Source organism: Mustela lutreola, chromosome 12, assembly GCF_030435805.1.
Source record: "Mustela lutreola isolate mMusLut2 chromosome 12, mMusLut2.pri, whole genome shotgun sequence".
NCBI lineage: Eukaryota > Metazoa > Chordata > Mammalia > Carnivora > Mustelidae > Mustela > Mustela lutreola.
This window is the reverse complement of record NC_081301.1, coordinates 31939080-31956353: the sequence shown is the minus strand read 5'-3', so window position 1 is coordinate 31956353 and position 17274 is coordinate 31939080. Positions and strand designations below refer to the sequence as shown.

Below are 17274 nucleotides of genomic sequence, written 5' to 3'. Positions count from 1 at the left end.
AACACATGAAACTACGCAGTGTTGACCCAGAGGCTCCTGTCCTGGGAATCAATGCTAAAGGAGATAGTCTGCTGTGTAAAAAGGCTTGGTTGTAGACACATTTGCTAATCTCCATATTACCCATAATAGAAAAAAGTCAGACACAGTTTAACGAGACAGCCATAGGGAGGTCGATCGAATAAAGTATATTCAAATAACGAAACATTATGCAGCTATTAAAATTACACTTATTAGGAGTATTTAATGGTGGGAGAAATACAACATAACAATGAACAATGAAATCTGATTATAAGCTCAAGTACATTCTGTGGTCTTCACTATTTAAAAATAAACTCACGCACGAACTCGGGAAGGACACACCCTCCTTGAGTGTTAGCAGTTGTGTCCTCAAAGTGGCAGGACTGGGGAGGCCTGGCAGGTTCCCAATACATTCTGGTGTTTTCACCAGGGGTGTTTATGACTTTTACAGTGGGAATTTGCGAAAGGTCTAAGGAGAGTCCAGGCAGGGGGGACAATGGGGAAAGGGAGAGCCACACCGATTGTAGTTCGCTCTGGCACGTGACTGATGAAGAGAGGTCACCATGCCAGGAATCGGCAGGGAAGGGAAGTAGAAACCTCGGTTCATGAGCAAATGAATTGGGAGTCTGGGAGAACCAAAAAAAAAAGGTGTTGGGCTCAGGTCTGGCCACCTCTCCTCATTGATCGGTGTCCTTAACCTCTGCAGGCCTCAGTTTCCTCATCTGTAAAGGGAGGGTCCTTCCAATTATGGTGTTCTCCAGCTCGGCTCCCGTCTCTGCCCCTGAGTGTCTTCCTGGGAAAGCCCAGGAGCATGGGGGCTTCAGACACTTGAGTTTGCTTCTTGGGAGTTGTGGGATTTCCAGAGAGGTCTTTGCCACTTCTGTGCTCCAGTTTCTCCATCTGTAAAATGGGGGTGGCGAAGACTACCCCTCGAGGATGTTGTCAGTCTGAAATCAGGTGGTGTTGGTGGGAGTGCCTTGTCTGGTGTCTGTCCCCACAGACAGATAACAGACTATTCCAGAAGCAGCAGTGAGGTTGAACTGTCACCGAGGGGCTGTGCCCATGGTAACCGGAGCCAGGGCCCCTGGGAGCCCAGCCTGCTGAGATCCCACCCACGGAGCCTGCTTTAGCCAGAGGCAGCAGCCGGGCTGTCTCTGGGGATCTTTTTGGTCTGCCTGCTGGTCCCGGCCCTCTTGCCTCCCTTCCACCCTCCCCCGGATGGAGGGTGTTCCGGCCCTGTTGGGGTCGGAGGGTGTTCCGGCCCTGTTGGCCGCCGGTGGGGATGGAGGGGTGGGAGAACTTGGGGTCTGGGGAGGGTGGTGTCCTCCTTTTAGGCTGGCCTCCTCAGTGGACTTCGGATGCTAGCAGAGTTCCCAGGAGCAGGTCCCACCACACAGGCTCTGTGCAAATGTACTGTTCGTGTTTCCATTCCTTCTGGTGGCTCAGGCCATTGTGTCCCCTTTTTTGTCAGAGCAGCCATTTCTCTGCACCCTTTGTGACAGCTGAACGCCCCCTGGGATACTGCATTTTCTTATGTTCTGTTTCCTTTTCCTTTCCAAGTGGGTATTCCTATCACTCTGAAAGCTTTTCCTGAGTACCCACCAAGGGCCATGTGCCAGACACTGGGGCCTGGAGGAGATTCGGGTGCCACACCTGCCCTCCAGAAGCCCCCGGTGCTAGGGAGACAGGCCTACAACCCTGTGAACAGGGTGCAGGGCTGGTGGGGGGAGCAGGGTGGCCAGGACTTCAGAGGGAGGCACAGGGGCCTGGCTACCTTGTTCTGGCAGCACCTAGACCGGGGTGTGGGGCGGGGGGACCCTAGGTGATGGGATGGGGAGGGTCCCTACTGCCTCCTTCCTTCCATCATTCCCATGCACACTATGCGTGTGATGCAGAGAGGAAGGGCTCCTGGCCCAGGGTGGTTGAGTGTCCCTTGGGCTGGCTTATGAAGAACAAAGCCTTCTCCCTCCCTGTGTAAGCCTTCTCTTAAAGATGAGCAGTTTCTACAGGGAGCTGAGGGGACAGTGTGTGTGTGGAGGGGGTGGGGGGCGGCCAGCACTCCACTGACCATCTTGTTCTCTTTAGGCTGAAGCTGGGGAGGGGCTTCCTGGCCATCCCGAACCTGCCAGGCCGACCGGACCCACGGTGAGACCCCCACCCAGGCTCAGCACACACACAGCGTGCAGGGGCTGGGAAGCCAAGAAATAGGCCCAGCCTAAGGTTCAGGGTGTCTTCCAGTGACACGTGGGGCCTTGACCTCTGTCAGAACCCTCAGTGAGCCCAGGAGCGGAGTCTCTTTACATCCCGTTTATATCCGGTGCTCTGAATGGCCCATACGTCTCTCAACCACATCCTGAACGACTTGTCGCAATGCCCCAGACCTGTTCCTCCCTCGGGATGCCTCATTTCTGGGAAGTGGTGCTCCACCTTCCTGGATACCAAGACAGAAATCAGGAAGCCTCCTCCAGGGGCCCTCTGCCTCCCACCCCCCATCCAGTCAGTCTGCAAGCCCCGAGTCTAGCCCGTCCCTCAGGTGGTGTCAGCAAGCCCCGCAGTCCCCACCTTCCTTCTCCCACACCACTGCTCCCTTCTCAACCCAGCCGGGACCTCCAGCCCAGCTTCTCCTCGGGGCCTTGGAGCGTGTGCTCCGTGCACGTTCTGTGATTGAGTTCAGCCTCCCCTGGTTCTTGGGCTCGGGAATTAAGTTCCAGAAAGGGATTTTTAGAAATTCCCTTTTGTTCTTTGGAGGAATTTGATGGCATTCAACAACTAAGCACCGAGTACCTTCCTGGTACCAGATCTTGTGCCAAGATACTGGACATCCAGCCGTATCTCAGGATGGGCCAACCCTGTAGGGGTCCTAGTCTGGAGGGGCTGACAGACATTCACACAGCTGAGCTTCAAGGCGGGTGGTCCTACCACCAAATCGAGACCTCAGCAGAGGTTGGTGAGGAACACAGAGTAGGGAGAGATGAATTCCACCTCCACCTGGAAATGGGGTGGGAGGGCTTCCTGGAAGTGGTGACAGTAGAACTAGGCCTTGAAGGATGAGTAGGGGTTTGGAAGGCAGGAAGTGAGGCTGAGAAGATGTGAACGAGCACAGTATGTTCAAGGACGGGCTGCCCGTTGGCTGTGCAGCAGGATGTGGTGGGGGAGGAGGGGAGGGGTAGAAGGGAGCGGGAGAAAAGGCCAGAAGGAAGGTTGGCAGCTGCAGTTACAGGGCTACAGAGTAAGGAAAGACTTCTGGCTGTCCTTGGGGAGTGGTAGGTGAAACCAAGTGGTGGGAATTTCCTCTCTCTCCAGGTAGGAGCTGAGACCGAGGGCTCTGGCCTGGGCTGGGGCTCGGACGTCGGCTCCGGCTCTGGCGATCTGGTGCGCAGTGAGGAGCTGCTGAGGGTGAGTGTGAAGACGGAACCACCTGGTGTCTGGGGTTGCCTTCCCAGTCATCGGGAGGATTATATTTCTCCCCCACATGTGTCTATGTTTGGCATTTTCCACTTTGATCAGTTTTGTTTCAAGTGAATATGAGCCTTAGTTTCTCTTCAGGACCCCTACTTCACCCCTGCCCCCTTTCCCGGGCATCCAGGGCTGTCCCACAGCATATGCCTGTGACCTTAGCCTCTTACTTGGCTTTACCCCTATTCCCTGTCCCCACTATAGAGAACCACTGGCCTCTTCTCTAGGTAGTATTTCACACTTGGGCTTCCAGACTCTTCTGGAAATCCTTCCTACCCTGAGGCAGCCCCTCCTACCTCTTCAGCCACTCCTTCCTCTTTGGTCTTACCCGCTCAGCCTCCCGCCCAAGGCAGGGTCCCCACTGGTTCCTGGTTCCTGGTTCCTGGTTCCTGGGCAGCACCTCCCTGCTCCAGCTGCAGCTGGTGGTTTTGTCTTGAGGCCCCCAACCTCATTCAGAACCTCCTGTGCTGATTCCCCACCACTCAGTTGCCTCCCCCACCCCCTGCCCACACCTCAGGGTAGAGCAGGAAGGTTCTGGACTCACTGGGTAAATGGAGTGGGAGCCACATGGCTCTTCCAGGCTGGTGGGATCAGCCAACCCAGCAAGAGGCTAAAGAGTTTTAATAAGGGTTAGCAACAGGAAGTTTTTGACTGCCCTGTCAGGTAATCAGAAAACTAAATTAGAACACCTCTGAAAAGTCTAACTGATTGGACTTTTATTGTACACATATAACTGGGGAGAACACATGATATGAGGGGCTCAGAAAGACCCTGGTTCAAATCCCAGCTCTTCTAATAATTAGCTGTGAGTGTGTGAGCCCAGACCAAGTCACATTATCTCACTGAGCCTCAGTTTCCCCCATCAGCTAAGTGCAAACACCGCTGTCTACTTGTAGTGTTAGTGCAAGGAACGGAAAGAATGGATGGAACATAAATGCTTGGTATATGTTTATCCCCTCCCCTGCTGTTTCTTAACAGACTTTCTGGTTTTTTAGGGTCCCCCAGGCCCCCCAGGCCCACCTGGCTCACCTGGGATTCCAGGAAAACCAGGAACGGATGTTTTCATGGGACCCCCTGGATCACCTGGAGAGGATGGAGCTGCTGGGGAACCTGGACCCCCGGTGAGCTGCTGGGTTTTCTCCTCCTCTCAGTGGCCATGAGGCTTTCTCTAGCCAGGGAGGCACATAGAGCCCCCAGACCCCAGCATGAAGGCTCATAACAGAGAGTGAGCAGCTTGCTAATGTTTGTAAGCAAAAAAGGCCTCAGCTGAGTCATTGCTAAGACTCTTAAGAGGCAGAAGCCAAGAAATACACCATCCTACCCCCTCCTTTGCTGCTTTATCTTAGTCATTATAGGAGAGGCAAACTCAGGTGGAATCTTGGAATCCTAGGACATCAGAGTGCTAGGCCTGGAGCACAAGGCCACTAGAGGCCATCTGGTCTGACCCTGCCCCCAGCTCCCCTCCAGAGAGGAAAATGCCATCCAGAGAGTGAAGGACACTCGTCCTCGGGGCAAGGTCAGCAGTGACCATGCTGGGGCCAGAGGCCTGTATTCTGCCCTAAACTGACACAAGGCTCCTGGACCCACTGACCTTACCAGCTCAGTCCTCCGAGCTAAGGCCTCCTTCTCTAGGAAAGGTTCATTCTTGATTCTTATAAGAGATGCTGATTGTCTTATAAGAGATCCTGATTGTCATTGTTGTTCCCAGGGCCCCGAGGGACAGCCTGGAGCTGATGGAGCCTCCGGCCTTCCTGGGATGAAGGGAGAGAAGGTAAGGACAGGGTGGGAGGGGCCCAACGTATGGGGGCCACCAGGCCACACTGCCTCTCACTTACCCCTAGGCCTGTCCTTGCCTCTTAGGTGAAGGACCCTTTCTAATCCCCTCTGAATCCTCTCTCTGCTGGATGTCTCCGTCCCAGGGCTCTTGATACCCAAACCTGAGCTCAGCATCTTCCAGCTTCAGTGAATGATGCTGCCTTCTACCCAGTCCCGAGGACTCAAACGCAGAATCTTCTCTAAGTCCTCCTTTATCTCCCTTTCCTGCCCTGCCCCACCCATTTCGGGGACTGGCCCATCTGTCATCCACCTGCCTTGCCTCTCTCCACCCTGATCTGAGGTTCATCTCCCCTCGTCCGCACAGCAGCTTCAGGCTTCTCGCCAGTGTCCCATTCTTCCCACGCGCAATCCAGCTTCCCCCCACCTGCCCTACCTGTCCATCCTCCTGCAGCGGCAGGCTCCCTCTGGTCTCTGCTGAGAAGGTGTCAAGCCTTGCTGCTGCCTGAAGGGCCAAACGCTGACAGTGCCCAGACCAGCCTTCCCAGCTCCGTCCCCTGCCGCTCCCGCACATGGATTCTGGGTCACCCTGCAGCCCTGCTGTGGTGCTCTGGGCCTGCCCTTCCTGGATGGCCCCCTGCCCTTTGCACATGCTTTCTCTCCATCTCAGGTGACTTTCCCTTTCCTCGTTCTCCAAGGGCCGGTTCAGATACATCCTCTGAGAAGCCCTTTCAAACTCCCGATGAGCAGAAAGCAGCTGTCCCTCTTGCGCTTCCCATTAGCACAGCATTGATTCTGCCCAGGACCCCTCTGAGCCCGTGTTAGCTTATCTGCAACAAACAGCTCTAGCGCTGTCTATGTGTCCTTGGAATCTGGCTCAGGCCTCTGTGAGCGTCTGACCAGCGAACGGGCCATTCCCTTCAGTCTCTTCATTCTCTGTAAGCTTGTATTGTCCTCAGTCTGCAAACCCCACATGATGCCGCATCCTGCCCTTCCATCGGTCTCCAGCCTCTTTGAGGGGATAAGCCATATCCTGCAAAGGAGAACAATCAAAATGAGGCATACATGCAAATAATGAATGATGGAATACTAAAAAAAAAAGTAAACCTCCTTGCAGTGATGCAGTTGTGAGTTTCCCTGGGGATCAGAGGAGGGAGGATCCCTCCCAACTGGGATGGGGAGCAAGGCCTTCTGTGGACCCCACTGTATGAAGCTGTGGAAAATGCTAACTCCCCAGACACCGCCATCTTGGCTGAAATGAGTTTCCAGTTTCCATCAGCTCTCAAGGGTGTTTATTTTAATTGAAACAGTAACTCGATTTCCATGGAAAGCTCATTTCTCAGAAAAAGAAGAAAGAAACTAGTTGTCAAGCTTTATAGGACTCGTTTTTACATGTACCAACTATTTCATAAGAAATTAGATTTTGCAGGAAACATCACAGACCTACACTGTTCCTCCCTGTCCTTCTTTCCAGCTCTCCCCTACCCACCCGCGCACACCCCTCCCATGCTCGTCTGGTATTTAAAAATACCCATAGCCACATCCGCACACACGGACATGGGGCGGGTACCGTCTGCAACGGCCCAAGGCAGCCGGCTCGCCCAGGATCACTGTTAGAGATAAATTACAGTTTTCTCCCCCAAATTTGCATGAGTCCAAATTTGTCGTACCACGTGTAGAAGACACTTTCTGGTCAAGTGAAAGCAGACTCGAGAAGGACTTGGAAATTTAGATCTAGAAAGCTCGGAAGAAATTTTGCAGATGACATTTACCTAAAAAAAATCTCTTAAAGGACAAAAGTAACCCGAGGTCCATAGTAGGGATGTCCAATAACAGAAGGGTGCCTGAGAACATGAGCAGTCTCCGGGTTGTCACACAATGCAGGATCCAGTGACACATCACTTGATCCTTGACTCCCCTGCACAGTATCTGTTCCTCAGCTTGCATACCTCCCGTGACAAGGGCCTCATTTCCTGCCAGGCGGTACATGGCCACATAGAAGGGGATCATTCCTCACGCTGCCCAGAAAACAGCCTCTCTTCTCTCTCGCCATGTGTGGAGACCAGTCTGGGCAGTTGTCCAAAGGGCAGGTTTCCCCCAAAGAATAAAGAATTTTCCCCCAAGGAATTATTTGGCTGGCAAAAGAATATTATCCTATATATTCATTATTTTCAAATTGGGATTGTCATCAAAATGTGGATGGTCATTTAGAATTTATGCAATAGATTACTTTATGTTGAGTTCGATGACAGGCGTTCTCAGCTTTTTTTCCCCGAATTAAGAGGAGCTGCTACCCTGAGATCTTTAGCTCATGAAGGAACAGGACAAGAGTAGCCTGCTTTCCCAGCTACAGAATGCTTCTGGAAAGGACGCTTCTGCAACGTGCTAGAGATGGATCTCTGGAACATTCCTTCCTGCTTTGTGGGCGGCACACTGTACCACCTGGATCTTCAGCACACGGGTAGCGTTCGCAATCCCCACTCTTGTCCTCCTTTTACAATCTGAGTCATTCACTGTGTTCTTCAATGTCAAAAGGTGCTGGGACAGCCAGGCAGGAAGGAATTTGTGTTTTGAAGTTTTCTTCAGTGCCCAGAACTGCGAAAGGGCATTGAGCTCCCAGTAGTGGGCTTCGAGTGATCCCACTGACCTGCCAAAATGTCGTCGCTGGGCCTCGTATATATAGGAGATTCTGTCTTGCCCATGAGATGAGGGGAAATGCAAGTCAATCATTATCAGCTGCCCTTTCTCTACTGAACCCCACCGGGATTTGAGCAGTTCTCTAAATTTTACACACGGCAGAGCAGGGTGCTCTTGAGAACCTACACGGTGAACCACGCTTAATAAAGGTACAGTTATGGGTTTGGGGCTGGTAAACAGCTTAGGTCACTTGAACATTTCAGTACTGGCCTGATTTCCCGTTTCATATCTTCTTTGACCGTCAGACGTGTTTGGTACAAAATCAGGATCATAGACCCCCATCAAAGCAAATGGACCATGGTCAGTTCTAATTGTAACAAGTTGAAGTTATCAGTGTAACGAACACCAAGAGCTCAGCTGACAGACATGTATGAGGCAGTAAGTTGTAACATCTCAGATACCACAACAGGAAAAAAAAAAATCAATGTATTTATTAGGTTCTTTGATGTTCTTATACTGTTGAAGTCAAATAAAGTCCTTAGCAAATTTAGTTCCCGTAATGAGCGGAAGTTTCTAGTGAATTCTGCAGCGTGATTTTGTAGCACTCCTGCACCTCGGTCTTTGGCAGTATTTCCGTTGTGGAACTGGCCTCTCCATACCTCACTGCCACAGCCAACCCCGCAGCTGGGCTGGTTGGTATTCCAGGATCCTCTAGAACCCACTGAACAGTGAAGGACGGCTCTACCCTGTCATTTGGGGAGCAGAGAGTCTTTGCTGACTCTTGTCATTGGGGTTGCCAGTTTCCACTGTATGTGTTCACATAAATTCCAAGATGAGCTCTTCTGTGCCCCAAGCTGATCCGCTCAGGTTCCAAAACGGTGGCCACCGAATCTGTGAGCCAGTGGAATGGGTCCAAGTAGTATCTTTTTGCATGTACAAGCTGGATAAAATCTTCTGTTTCTGAGACCAGTTAATCAAGATCCAAAACTTCCAGAACTTCCAGAACTTCCTTTGAAACTGCTACAAGATGGACTCTCAATTTGAAGAGCTGGAAAGGTAACGTGAAAAAGACCGTTTTTCACTCTCCAAACATCATTTTCTTTAACAAGCTCAGCTGGGAACACAATAAGGTTTTCGGAGGATGGAGTCCAGGAGTCGAGAGAGGAGCCTCGTTTAATTTCTCTTTCACAATATCCCTGATTGACTGCGATGTGACTTGTGACAAGGTCGGCACTTCCTTCAAGGACAGATGGCGACAGGCCGCAGAGGACGGCTTGGCTGGTCACACCCGAGGAAAGCCGGCCCAGAAACTGCAGCCTCCAGATTAGGAGGAGGAACTGGAATACAATTCTTTTCTGTTTCTGCCCATGGTGAAAAGTCCCATGTAGTTTCTCAGTGGTTGGGTTGGTAGGCAGAGAAGCCTCTGAGCCCGGCCACCACCGCTTCCTTCTCCCGGCAGCCCTTCCCGTCCCGCCACCCACTAATGTCCCCGCTGGAAGGCAGGGGAACTCTACAGCCAGATTCTGTAAGTCTCTCCTCCGTTGCCTCTCTTGTGATTCAGCCGCTGTAGAGCACTTCTTTCGATGGTTATGTATTTTTATTTTTAAGATCTCGAAGTGATCTGTGCTTATGCCATGATAGCTTGCCCACGTCTCGTGGCTAGAAAGCCCTCCCTTTTCTCCCTGAGAATACGGATTGTATACACTTAGCGTCCCAATTGGCTTGTGTTCTTCCTGCTCCTTCCCTGGGCGTGCATTCCGTCGGCACTGCTGCCTCCCTTACACAGTGTTGTGTTGTCTTCCCTCCGGATGTGTGGTGTTTCTTGCTTGTCTGTTTGCTTTCGGAAATTGGAACCGCTCTTCGGTCTGTTTTCTGCCTCTGTTGGAGAACTGGGCAGCATCTATTTCAGAGACTTGCAGGTTTCGGGGAGAGGATGGGGGCAGTGGGGTGTACCATCAGGCAGGGCCCCTCTGCAGCTGGTCTTATGAGTTTTGGGGTACTCCTGGACCTCCCTGGGTTCCCTTAGCCACTCGAGGCTCGGCCCTATGTCCTGACTCTAGTAAACAACGTTCATTGTTCATGTAGGTGTGAGACCAGGAGGTGAGGGGGAACGGGCACCGCTTGCCAGCATTCCTGCTCCAGAATTTGAACTTATCTGCCCATCAGAGCCACATCCAGCTCCTGGCTTCCGCTGCCTCCACTCTGCAGGATCCTTTCTCCCCTGTGTTTTCTCTCCACCATTGAAGTCTCTGGCTGCAGCTTCCTGTGTTTTTGCCCTAGCGTTCCTTGCTATTTTCAGTTTCGGTGTCATTTGCCATCTGACTTTTGAGCATATTATTTTGGAACTCTCTGTTCTGTCCTTTCTATGGATTTGATATGAAGGGCCATCCAGCCCAGGGAGAGAGGGATTGGGGAGAATGGCAGAGCCGCAGAAGGCGGGTACATCACAATCAAGTGTCAGGACCTTTTCCTGGCTCCTTCCTTTGTGAATCCTGAGAGGCTCTCCCACTGGGGGGCCCTGTCCACAGTCCCCTGATGTAGGGCCATGTCTCTTGTGGTTGACCGCTCCTGGCCACCAGCCCCCCATTGGTCCTCCCCTCTACTCAGAGCTCATCGCTGGTTCTCATCTATGGAATCTACATCTAAGCCCCCTCTCTCAACCTGTACTGTGGTTCCCATTGGGAATGGACATGCAACCCACGTTAGAGTGATACCCTCCCCCCCAATCCCATTCCGGGGCCACCCCAGCCAGCTTTTGGTCTTTAGATATATCCAGAAGAAAGTCCATCATCATTCCACAAATCTCCAAAAGTCTAGGAAATACATATCAAGTTCTTGAAGGCCCTTTCTTGGCTTCAGGTAGGAGACATATCCCTCTACTTGCATTGTGGGAAGGTGGGAAAAGGGACCAGCCAGTGTACAGATAATTCTCCAAGGGAATTATTCCTCCCCAGTCTCTCCCTGGTTCATCTTTAACTTCTCCTTTTCACTCTTGAGGTAGGCAATGAGCTAACAGTTGAAAAACGAGATTTCTCCAGCTTTCAGTGTAACTTGCCTCGCAAACTGACGCTCGGCTCGGAGATATCAGCCCCTTTTAATATCCTGTTACTTAAGAGTCATTAATTCTGCATTTTTTCTTCTGATTATACCAAATGAGATATATTAATTGGTCCTTTCTCTTGTTTTTTGTTTTGCGTGTGTGTATGTCTTTTGTTTTGTTTTTTCCCCCCCAGGGCGCAAGGGGGCCTAACGGCTCAGTCGGTGAAAAGGTAAAAGAAAAAGAAAAGGAAAATACTTTCTTCTCATTCGTGGCCTTTCTCTGGGTTTGCTCCATTGGGCTGGAGTGCTGAGGGTGTGCGCGTCTGGGAGCAGAGAGAACGGATCTCAGGAAGTGCTTGGGGAAAGCAGAATGGATACCATGTCTGCTCCCCTCCCCCGCCCTCCACCCCAAGGGCCGGATGCACAGAGCGCATCAGCGTGTCTCCACGTAAAATGTCAGTTAGCAAGACGGAGGTTTCCGTACCTCGAAGCAGTGGCTGTCAGAGAACCCATCAGCCTCATTAAGTACAAAGAATGATTTTCGGACTCAGGCGTGTCTTTTGCTCCTTTCACCGGTGAACCCAGGGCTGCACAATAAACCTGTCGTCTTTCTTACAGGGTGACCCTGGCAACAGAGGCTTACCGGGACCTCCAGGGAAAAATGGACAAGTTGGCTCTCCCGGGGTCATGGGACCCCCAGGGCCTCCTGGACTGCCAGGGCCCCCAGGCCCTGGGTGTACAGCGGGACTTGGACTTGAGGTACTTTGCCCCCCTTTTTGTGGCTAAAGTACAACATGCACTAGGGACTGTGGAGCAAACCAGCTAACAGATGTTGGTCCAATAACAGAGACGGTGGTGACCCTCCACTGAGCCCAGCCCCGGGGCCCAGCTCCCCACCTGGCACCAGTAGGTGCTCGGGAACTGGGTAAGAAATACTCATTCTCTTTCTTTCCCAGGATCCTGAAGGGTCTGGAAGCATCAGGCTGTTACATGAACCTGGACTCTCCGGACCAGTGGCTCCCAGTGTAGGTTGAGTTCGGAAGCCTTCGTCTGCCATCCGGGCTCTGCTGTTTTCAGTAATTCACCCTCTCTGTGCCTTTGTCTGCCAGCCATGCAATGGGACACTAAGTGCTCTTTATAGCTCATTTCTTTGAGGAGCGGCACAGACGTTTTATATAAAACATCATAGGGGAAATCTTGAAAGTCTTCTCTTTGTCCCTTACAATCAAGCATCTCAGCTTCCTTGCCTCCTACCTGCTGCTCCCTTCAGTACTAACACTTTCCTCATCTCAGAACCCTGTGCTCCTGACAGGGGCTCCTTCTGGCTGCCCCTAGCCCCAGGAAGGTATTATCCATCCTCTGCAATGATTCCTGCTCTCAAGAGAACCACCCCTCCCCATCTTTGTTCCATCTGACAAAGATAATGAGTTAAAGACCTCATTATCCTTGTCGGATGGGACCCAGAGCTGAGCATACCAGTCCAGGAGAGAAGCCTCACAGGGGCAGGCGGCATAGCCCCCTCCGCGATTAAATAAGACCCTTCCCTCTCCTGCAGATGCAGAAGGCTCTGGGATTCTGGGTTAAGAGGACACTTGCTCCGTGCTGGCGGAGACCTTCTATGGGTGTTCATTCTTTCTGACTCTGGAAGGGGAATTTGCCCATCATCTTTTACCCCCATTATCTGGGGGCAAAATTCATGTGGGTGCTTAGGGAGAGACGGCAAGGCAGGAGGAGAGATGGAGAGGAAGCAAAGTGAAGAGAAGAAAACCAAAGAGTGTCTGTTTGTTTCGCCAGGGTCCCAAAGGAGAAAAAGGAGACCAGGGACCCAAGGTGAGGTCACAGATCTGAGATGGGGGTGGGGGTTCCCAGCCAGGTTCTAGGAGCGTTATCTCTGTACAATGACTTTTTTTTCCCACTATCACTGCTGTATCCAGGGTGAGAGAGGCATGGATGGAGCCAGCATTGTGGGACCCCCTGGACCCAGGGGGCCACCAGGTCGCATCGAAGTCTTGTCCAGTGTAAGTATCATCCAGGTTGGAGAATGACTATTTTGTGCCTTTGCTGAAGGGGAGATAAGGTTGTCCATAGCTTTTGGGGCCTTCAGTGCTGGTGGTTACACAGAGGGCACATAGCTGGCTTCTGGAATTAGAGTTCCCAGCCACCAGCATACCCCGTGTGTCTGTTCTTAACCCAGTACCACCGTTCTCTCATGTGGGGCTTCCAGAACACTCCTCTGGTTGGCAGCATTTGCAGCCAAGAGAATGGCTGTAATAGAGCTGTAACAGAGAGGCAGAGGAACCTAAGTGAGGGAGCAAGTAGGAAGATGTTTTGGGTTATGAGAAATTCAGGAAGACTTTCTGGAGGAAGTGTCTTTGAGCAGAGACTTAAGAGCTGAGAGGATCTTCAGGTACGTGTGAAGGACAGGACCTCCAGAATTCCGGTGGCAGGCCCACAGTTCAGAGTATAAATGTGTATCCAAGGCCCAGGGAGCTGATGGCTGTGGACGGGGTGGAAATTTGAAGAGAAGGCTGGGATGTGGTTGGGACCAGAGCAAGGTCCCCTTCATGTTAGGGCCTCACACTGGTAAGAAACTGTGGCCCTTTGGAGACACAATGACGTCATACCAGTAGATGACAGAAAGACAAAAATCCCAAATAACTGGAAAAAAGGATGACTAGAGTTTAAAAAGGGGGAGAGAGGGGTATTAAAAATATCCAGCATGGGTAAGGGCGTGGTGAAATAATCTCATATGCCCTAGCAACAGTGTGAATTGTATGGCCCTTTAAGACAGCTTTTAGCAATACCTTAAAACTAGAAATGCCCCATATGGCCAGTTCCACATGGAAAGATGGCCATGCTGTGTAGTTAGAGAAAGCAAGTTGAAAAATCATACAGGTAGCCTGATGCCATTTATGTAAAACAGGCCCATGGACACACACACACACACACACACACCCCGCCAACACTGCAAGCTTACTGTGCGCATATATATATATATATATATATATATATATATATATATATATAGCTTAAAAATATAGACACATGTTTAAAATTTTAAGAGAACAGGCATGTACATATTGTGCAAGTTTAAGGTTAACTGAAAGAAGAAAGTGCTAGGGCAGCTCAGTGCTGTTGTATAAGAAGTGGGGGAGGGGACAGGTGTGTTGGCAGTCAGTTTTGGATGTTATGGTGTCTACCTGTGTTCTGTCACCCTGGGGTGACCTCCGTTAAAGCCTGCCACCAGTGGGATGTGTGCTACCCTCTGTCTCATTGTCTGCTTTCTTTCTTTTCAGTCCTTAACCAACATCACCCACGGATTCATGAATCTCTCAGACGTCCCTGAGCTGGCTGGGCCTCCGGTGCGTATCCACAGCTGCCGCCAGAGTGCGGGTCCTACCCAGAGGCCCCTGCGGAAATGAAGTTGGGTTCGTTTGGAACCCTTTTAGCTCCTGAAGCGTGGAGCTAGAGTGTATCAGGATAGAAGGGAAAAGGAACTTTACATTTCTGAGAAGTTGCCTTCACATCAATTTGATTGTCCTGGAAGTTTTGTCCAATGAAGTGGAAGCTTCCAGTCTCATGTACCAGAAGTATGTGTCATGGAAATCAGAGAATCGGAAGTATGTGTCATGGAAATCAGAGAATCAGAAGTAACAAACCCAGTGACGTCCATGTGATGGCTTTGGCCTGCTTTTCTTAATACGATCTCATTTCACAGAATGGGAAGAGCCTAGAGAGACCTAACCTTGTGCTCATGGGAAAAGTGGTACACAAGGAGAGAATGTGACTTGCTTCAGTTCTTCTAGCCCCTGTTAGAGACCAGGAACACTCAGGGAAGCTAGTCCACAGAGTTGGTCTAAGGCACAGCAGGACCTAAGAGGAAGGAAACTCCTTCCTGCAGGCTGTGCCATACATTCCCATCACCCCTCCCAGCATGTGCTGGTGACAGCTGGGGAGAGAAGTCAGCTGAGCCCCTGAGCCTATTCTCTGATAAGACCTCACCAGCCTCTGGGGCAGCTCGTGAGAGGCTAGGGCATGGACCTGCTTTGCCCTCTGTGGAAGCCCACATGGAGACTGAGGCTCATACCTCCACAGTTGGCTTTGGGGGTCATCCCCCAGCAGTCCCCACTGAGGTTGGCCTGGCCCCACCATCCATGTCCAGGGGCCCTCGGTGCCCTCCCCAAGGCTTCTGCAAATACCTGGGAGGTTCCTCTAGAGCCAGTCTCCTGCAGGGTCACCTCTGTTGGTGGGGTCTTCTCCTGTCTCTTCTGCACTACATCCCTTCCCTTGATTTCTAGAAAATCACTCAAAACACCCCAGTGATCAACCCCTAAAGCAAACCCACTGTCAAGCCAAAGTTGTCTCACAGAGGCTCTTGGTATTTCCCAAACTATTAGAGGTTTAGGGTATTAGGTGGGTTATTACTAAAGCAATATACAGGCTCAAATGAAATATTTGGCCTCTCCATTCTGAGAGTCCCTGGGCCTTGTCTGCCCCCGCCCCTTCTCCCTCTGCCCACCTCTAGAATCTACCTTCCCTGCCAATCCCTGTGTCCCCCCCGCCCCCACCTTAGCAAATCCAGGTCCTCAGGGGTCCTTTTCAGTCCCAACAAAGGGCCAAGAGTGTCCTCCTCAGAGGACCTTCCCTCCCTGACAGGACTCAAGTCCCAGCCAGCACCCTCATGCTTCCCCACCCCCCTGTACGCACAGGGCATTGAGAAATGTGTTGCTTTCCAGTTGTCTCTCTCTTTATGTATTGTATCACACTCACAGACTTTAGTGGATATGTGGGTGCCCGGGTCAAGAGACAGAGCCCTGACCAATGTGTAGTGAACCAGACCCTGTTTATTCTTCTCTGAGGGAGAAGAACGCCACCCAAACGCCCCCATTTCCACCCATAAATATCTCAGTACGCTCTCCGGGCCCACTCCTCAGAAATGAGGGGCTTATTCTCAAGAACACAAGTTGAGGTTGATGCTGAGTGATCTCCCAGAGCAGGAGTCAGCGACTTCAAATATAAGGTCCTCCCTGGCGGTAGAGAGGGAGTATGGCTCCCTCTGGCTCTGTCACTAACTAGCCATGTGACTCTGCATGGTTCCTTCTCCTCCCGGGCCTCGGCATCCTCGTCTAGGAGAGGATCATGGGGTCCTCCACACGGAACATGCTTGGGCCTTTGGGAGGTGCTGGGAGGGGTGGGCCCTGAGGCCCCGCATTCCTGCTGGCCTCCCTCCTGCTGGAAATGCTACTCCTCACCCATCTGCTTGGTTTTTCTTATGTCACAGGGTCCGGAGGGCATACCCGGGCTGCCAGGATTTCCAGTAAGTACCACAGTGGCCCTCCTCCCTCTGTGCTCTGGGGCTGTGTTCATTCTGTTCCTTCCCCGTGGAATGCCACTCTCGTTCTGCATGACCAAGCTCTGGTGCCACCTTGTTCATGTAACCTGTCCTCGTTGGCTCCCACATGGAGGGATCCTTTCCTCCTCTGAGACCCATAGGCTTTATTTTCAGCTCTGCCATGATTCTTTTCTGCCCTGAATAACAGTTATTTGTGTCCTTGTCATTTTTTCCCTCAATTTTACCATGAACAGCGTGTGGAGGTTGGGTCTTATCTCTCTCTTCCACAGTACCAGCGGAAACCAGACCCCGTGGTTGGCTTTCTATGAATGCAAGTGGATGAGTCAAACATTTCAGTTGGTAGATAGATAGATACGGTCGATACAGTTCCAGCAGATCAGTTTCCTAAAGTGAGATGGGGGATGGGGGAAGTGGAATCATAGACCGGAAGTCCAATAGTTCATAGGAAACCCCACTGGAGTTTCCATTGTGGAAGGTGAATATGCGTTTCTGTGTAGAAACTGATCAGTTCTGTCTAGAACTTGGAACCTGTGCTGAAGCTCAAGGCTCCAGAGTGAAATCTACATGATTTCTCCAAGACACTACAGCTCTGGAACGTCCCATTGCCAGCAGGCCTATACACAGTCTCGGGGAAAATGAAGGGAATTTATCAAAACTGTGACATAAATTGATTCTTGGTGGTGGGATGATACACAATTTTTTTTTTCTGTTTCTTTTTTACTTTTCTGAACTTTTTACGTTTTGTAAAAGGAGCATCTCCGAAAATGACACTGAAAATACGTATGAAGTAACCCTTAGACACAGGAGAGAGCGGCAGCCGAGGAGGACACCTCTTTGTTAGGAAAAGAGGCCACACCTCTGAGCCCCGGCGTGGTGGCTTCAAACTGGTGGCATGTTCCAGAATACGTTTTCCTCTAGATGAGTAGTTCTGCGTTCCTGAGGGAGCCTACAGGGCCACTCTAGGGAGTAAAGAGGAGGCCACAAAGGCAGCTTCCAAT

At 51.3% G+C, this 17274-nt stretch overlaps 1 protein-coding gene across 1 annotated transcript in view; it reads left to right on the top strand.

The window, feature by feature from the left end:
* The window catches only part of COL15A1 (collagen type XV alpha 1 chain), a 100691-nt gene that overhangs the window by 55105 nt on the left and 28312 nt on the right, over nt 1-17274 (top strand). The window contains exons 12-22 of the mRNA XM_059142411.1: nt 2104-2163; nt 3322-3414; nt 4470-4595; nt 5183-5245; nt 11118-11153; nt 11542-11682; nt 11880-11948; nt 12718-12753; nt 12858-12941; nt 14220-14285; nt 16205-16240. Coding sequence (XP_058998394.1) covers nt 2104-2163; nt 3322-3414; nt 4470-4595; nt 5183-5245; nt 11118-11153; nt 11542-11682; nt 11880-11948; nt 12718-12753; nt 12858-12941; nt 14220-14285; nt 16205-16240 — 810 coding nt within the window. The remainder of the gene's footprint in view (nt 1-2103; nt 2164-3321; nt 3415-4469; nt 4596-5182; nt 5246-11117; nt 11154-11541; nt 11683-11879; nt 11949-12717; nt 12754-12857; nt 12942-14219; nt 14286-16204; nt 16241-17274) is intronic.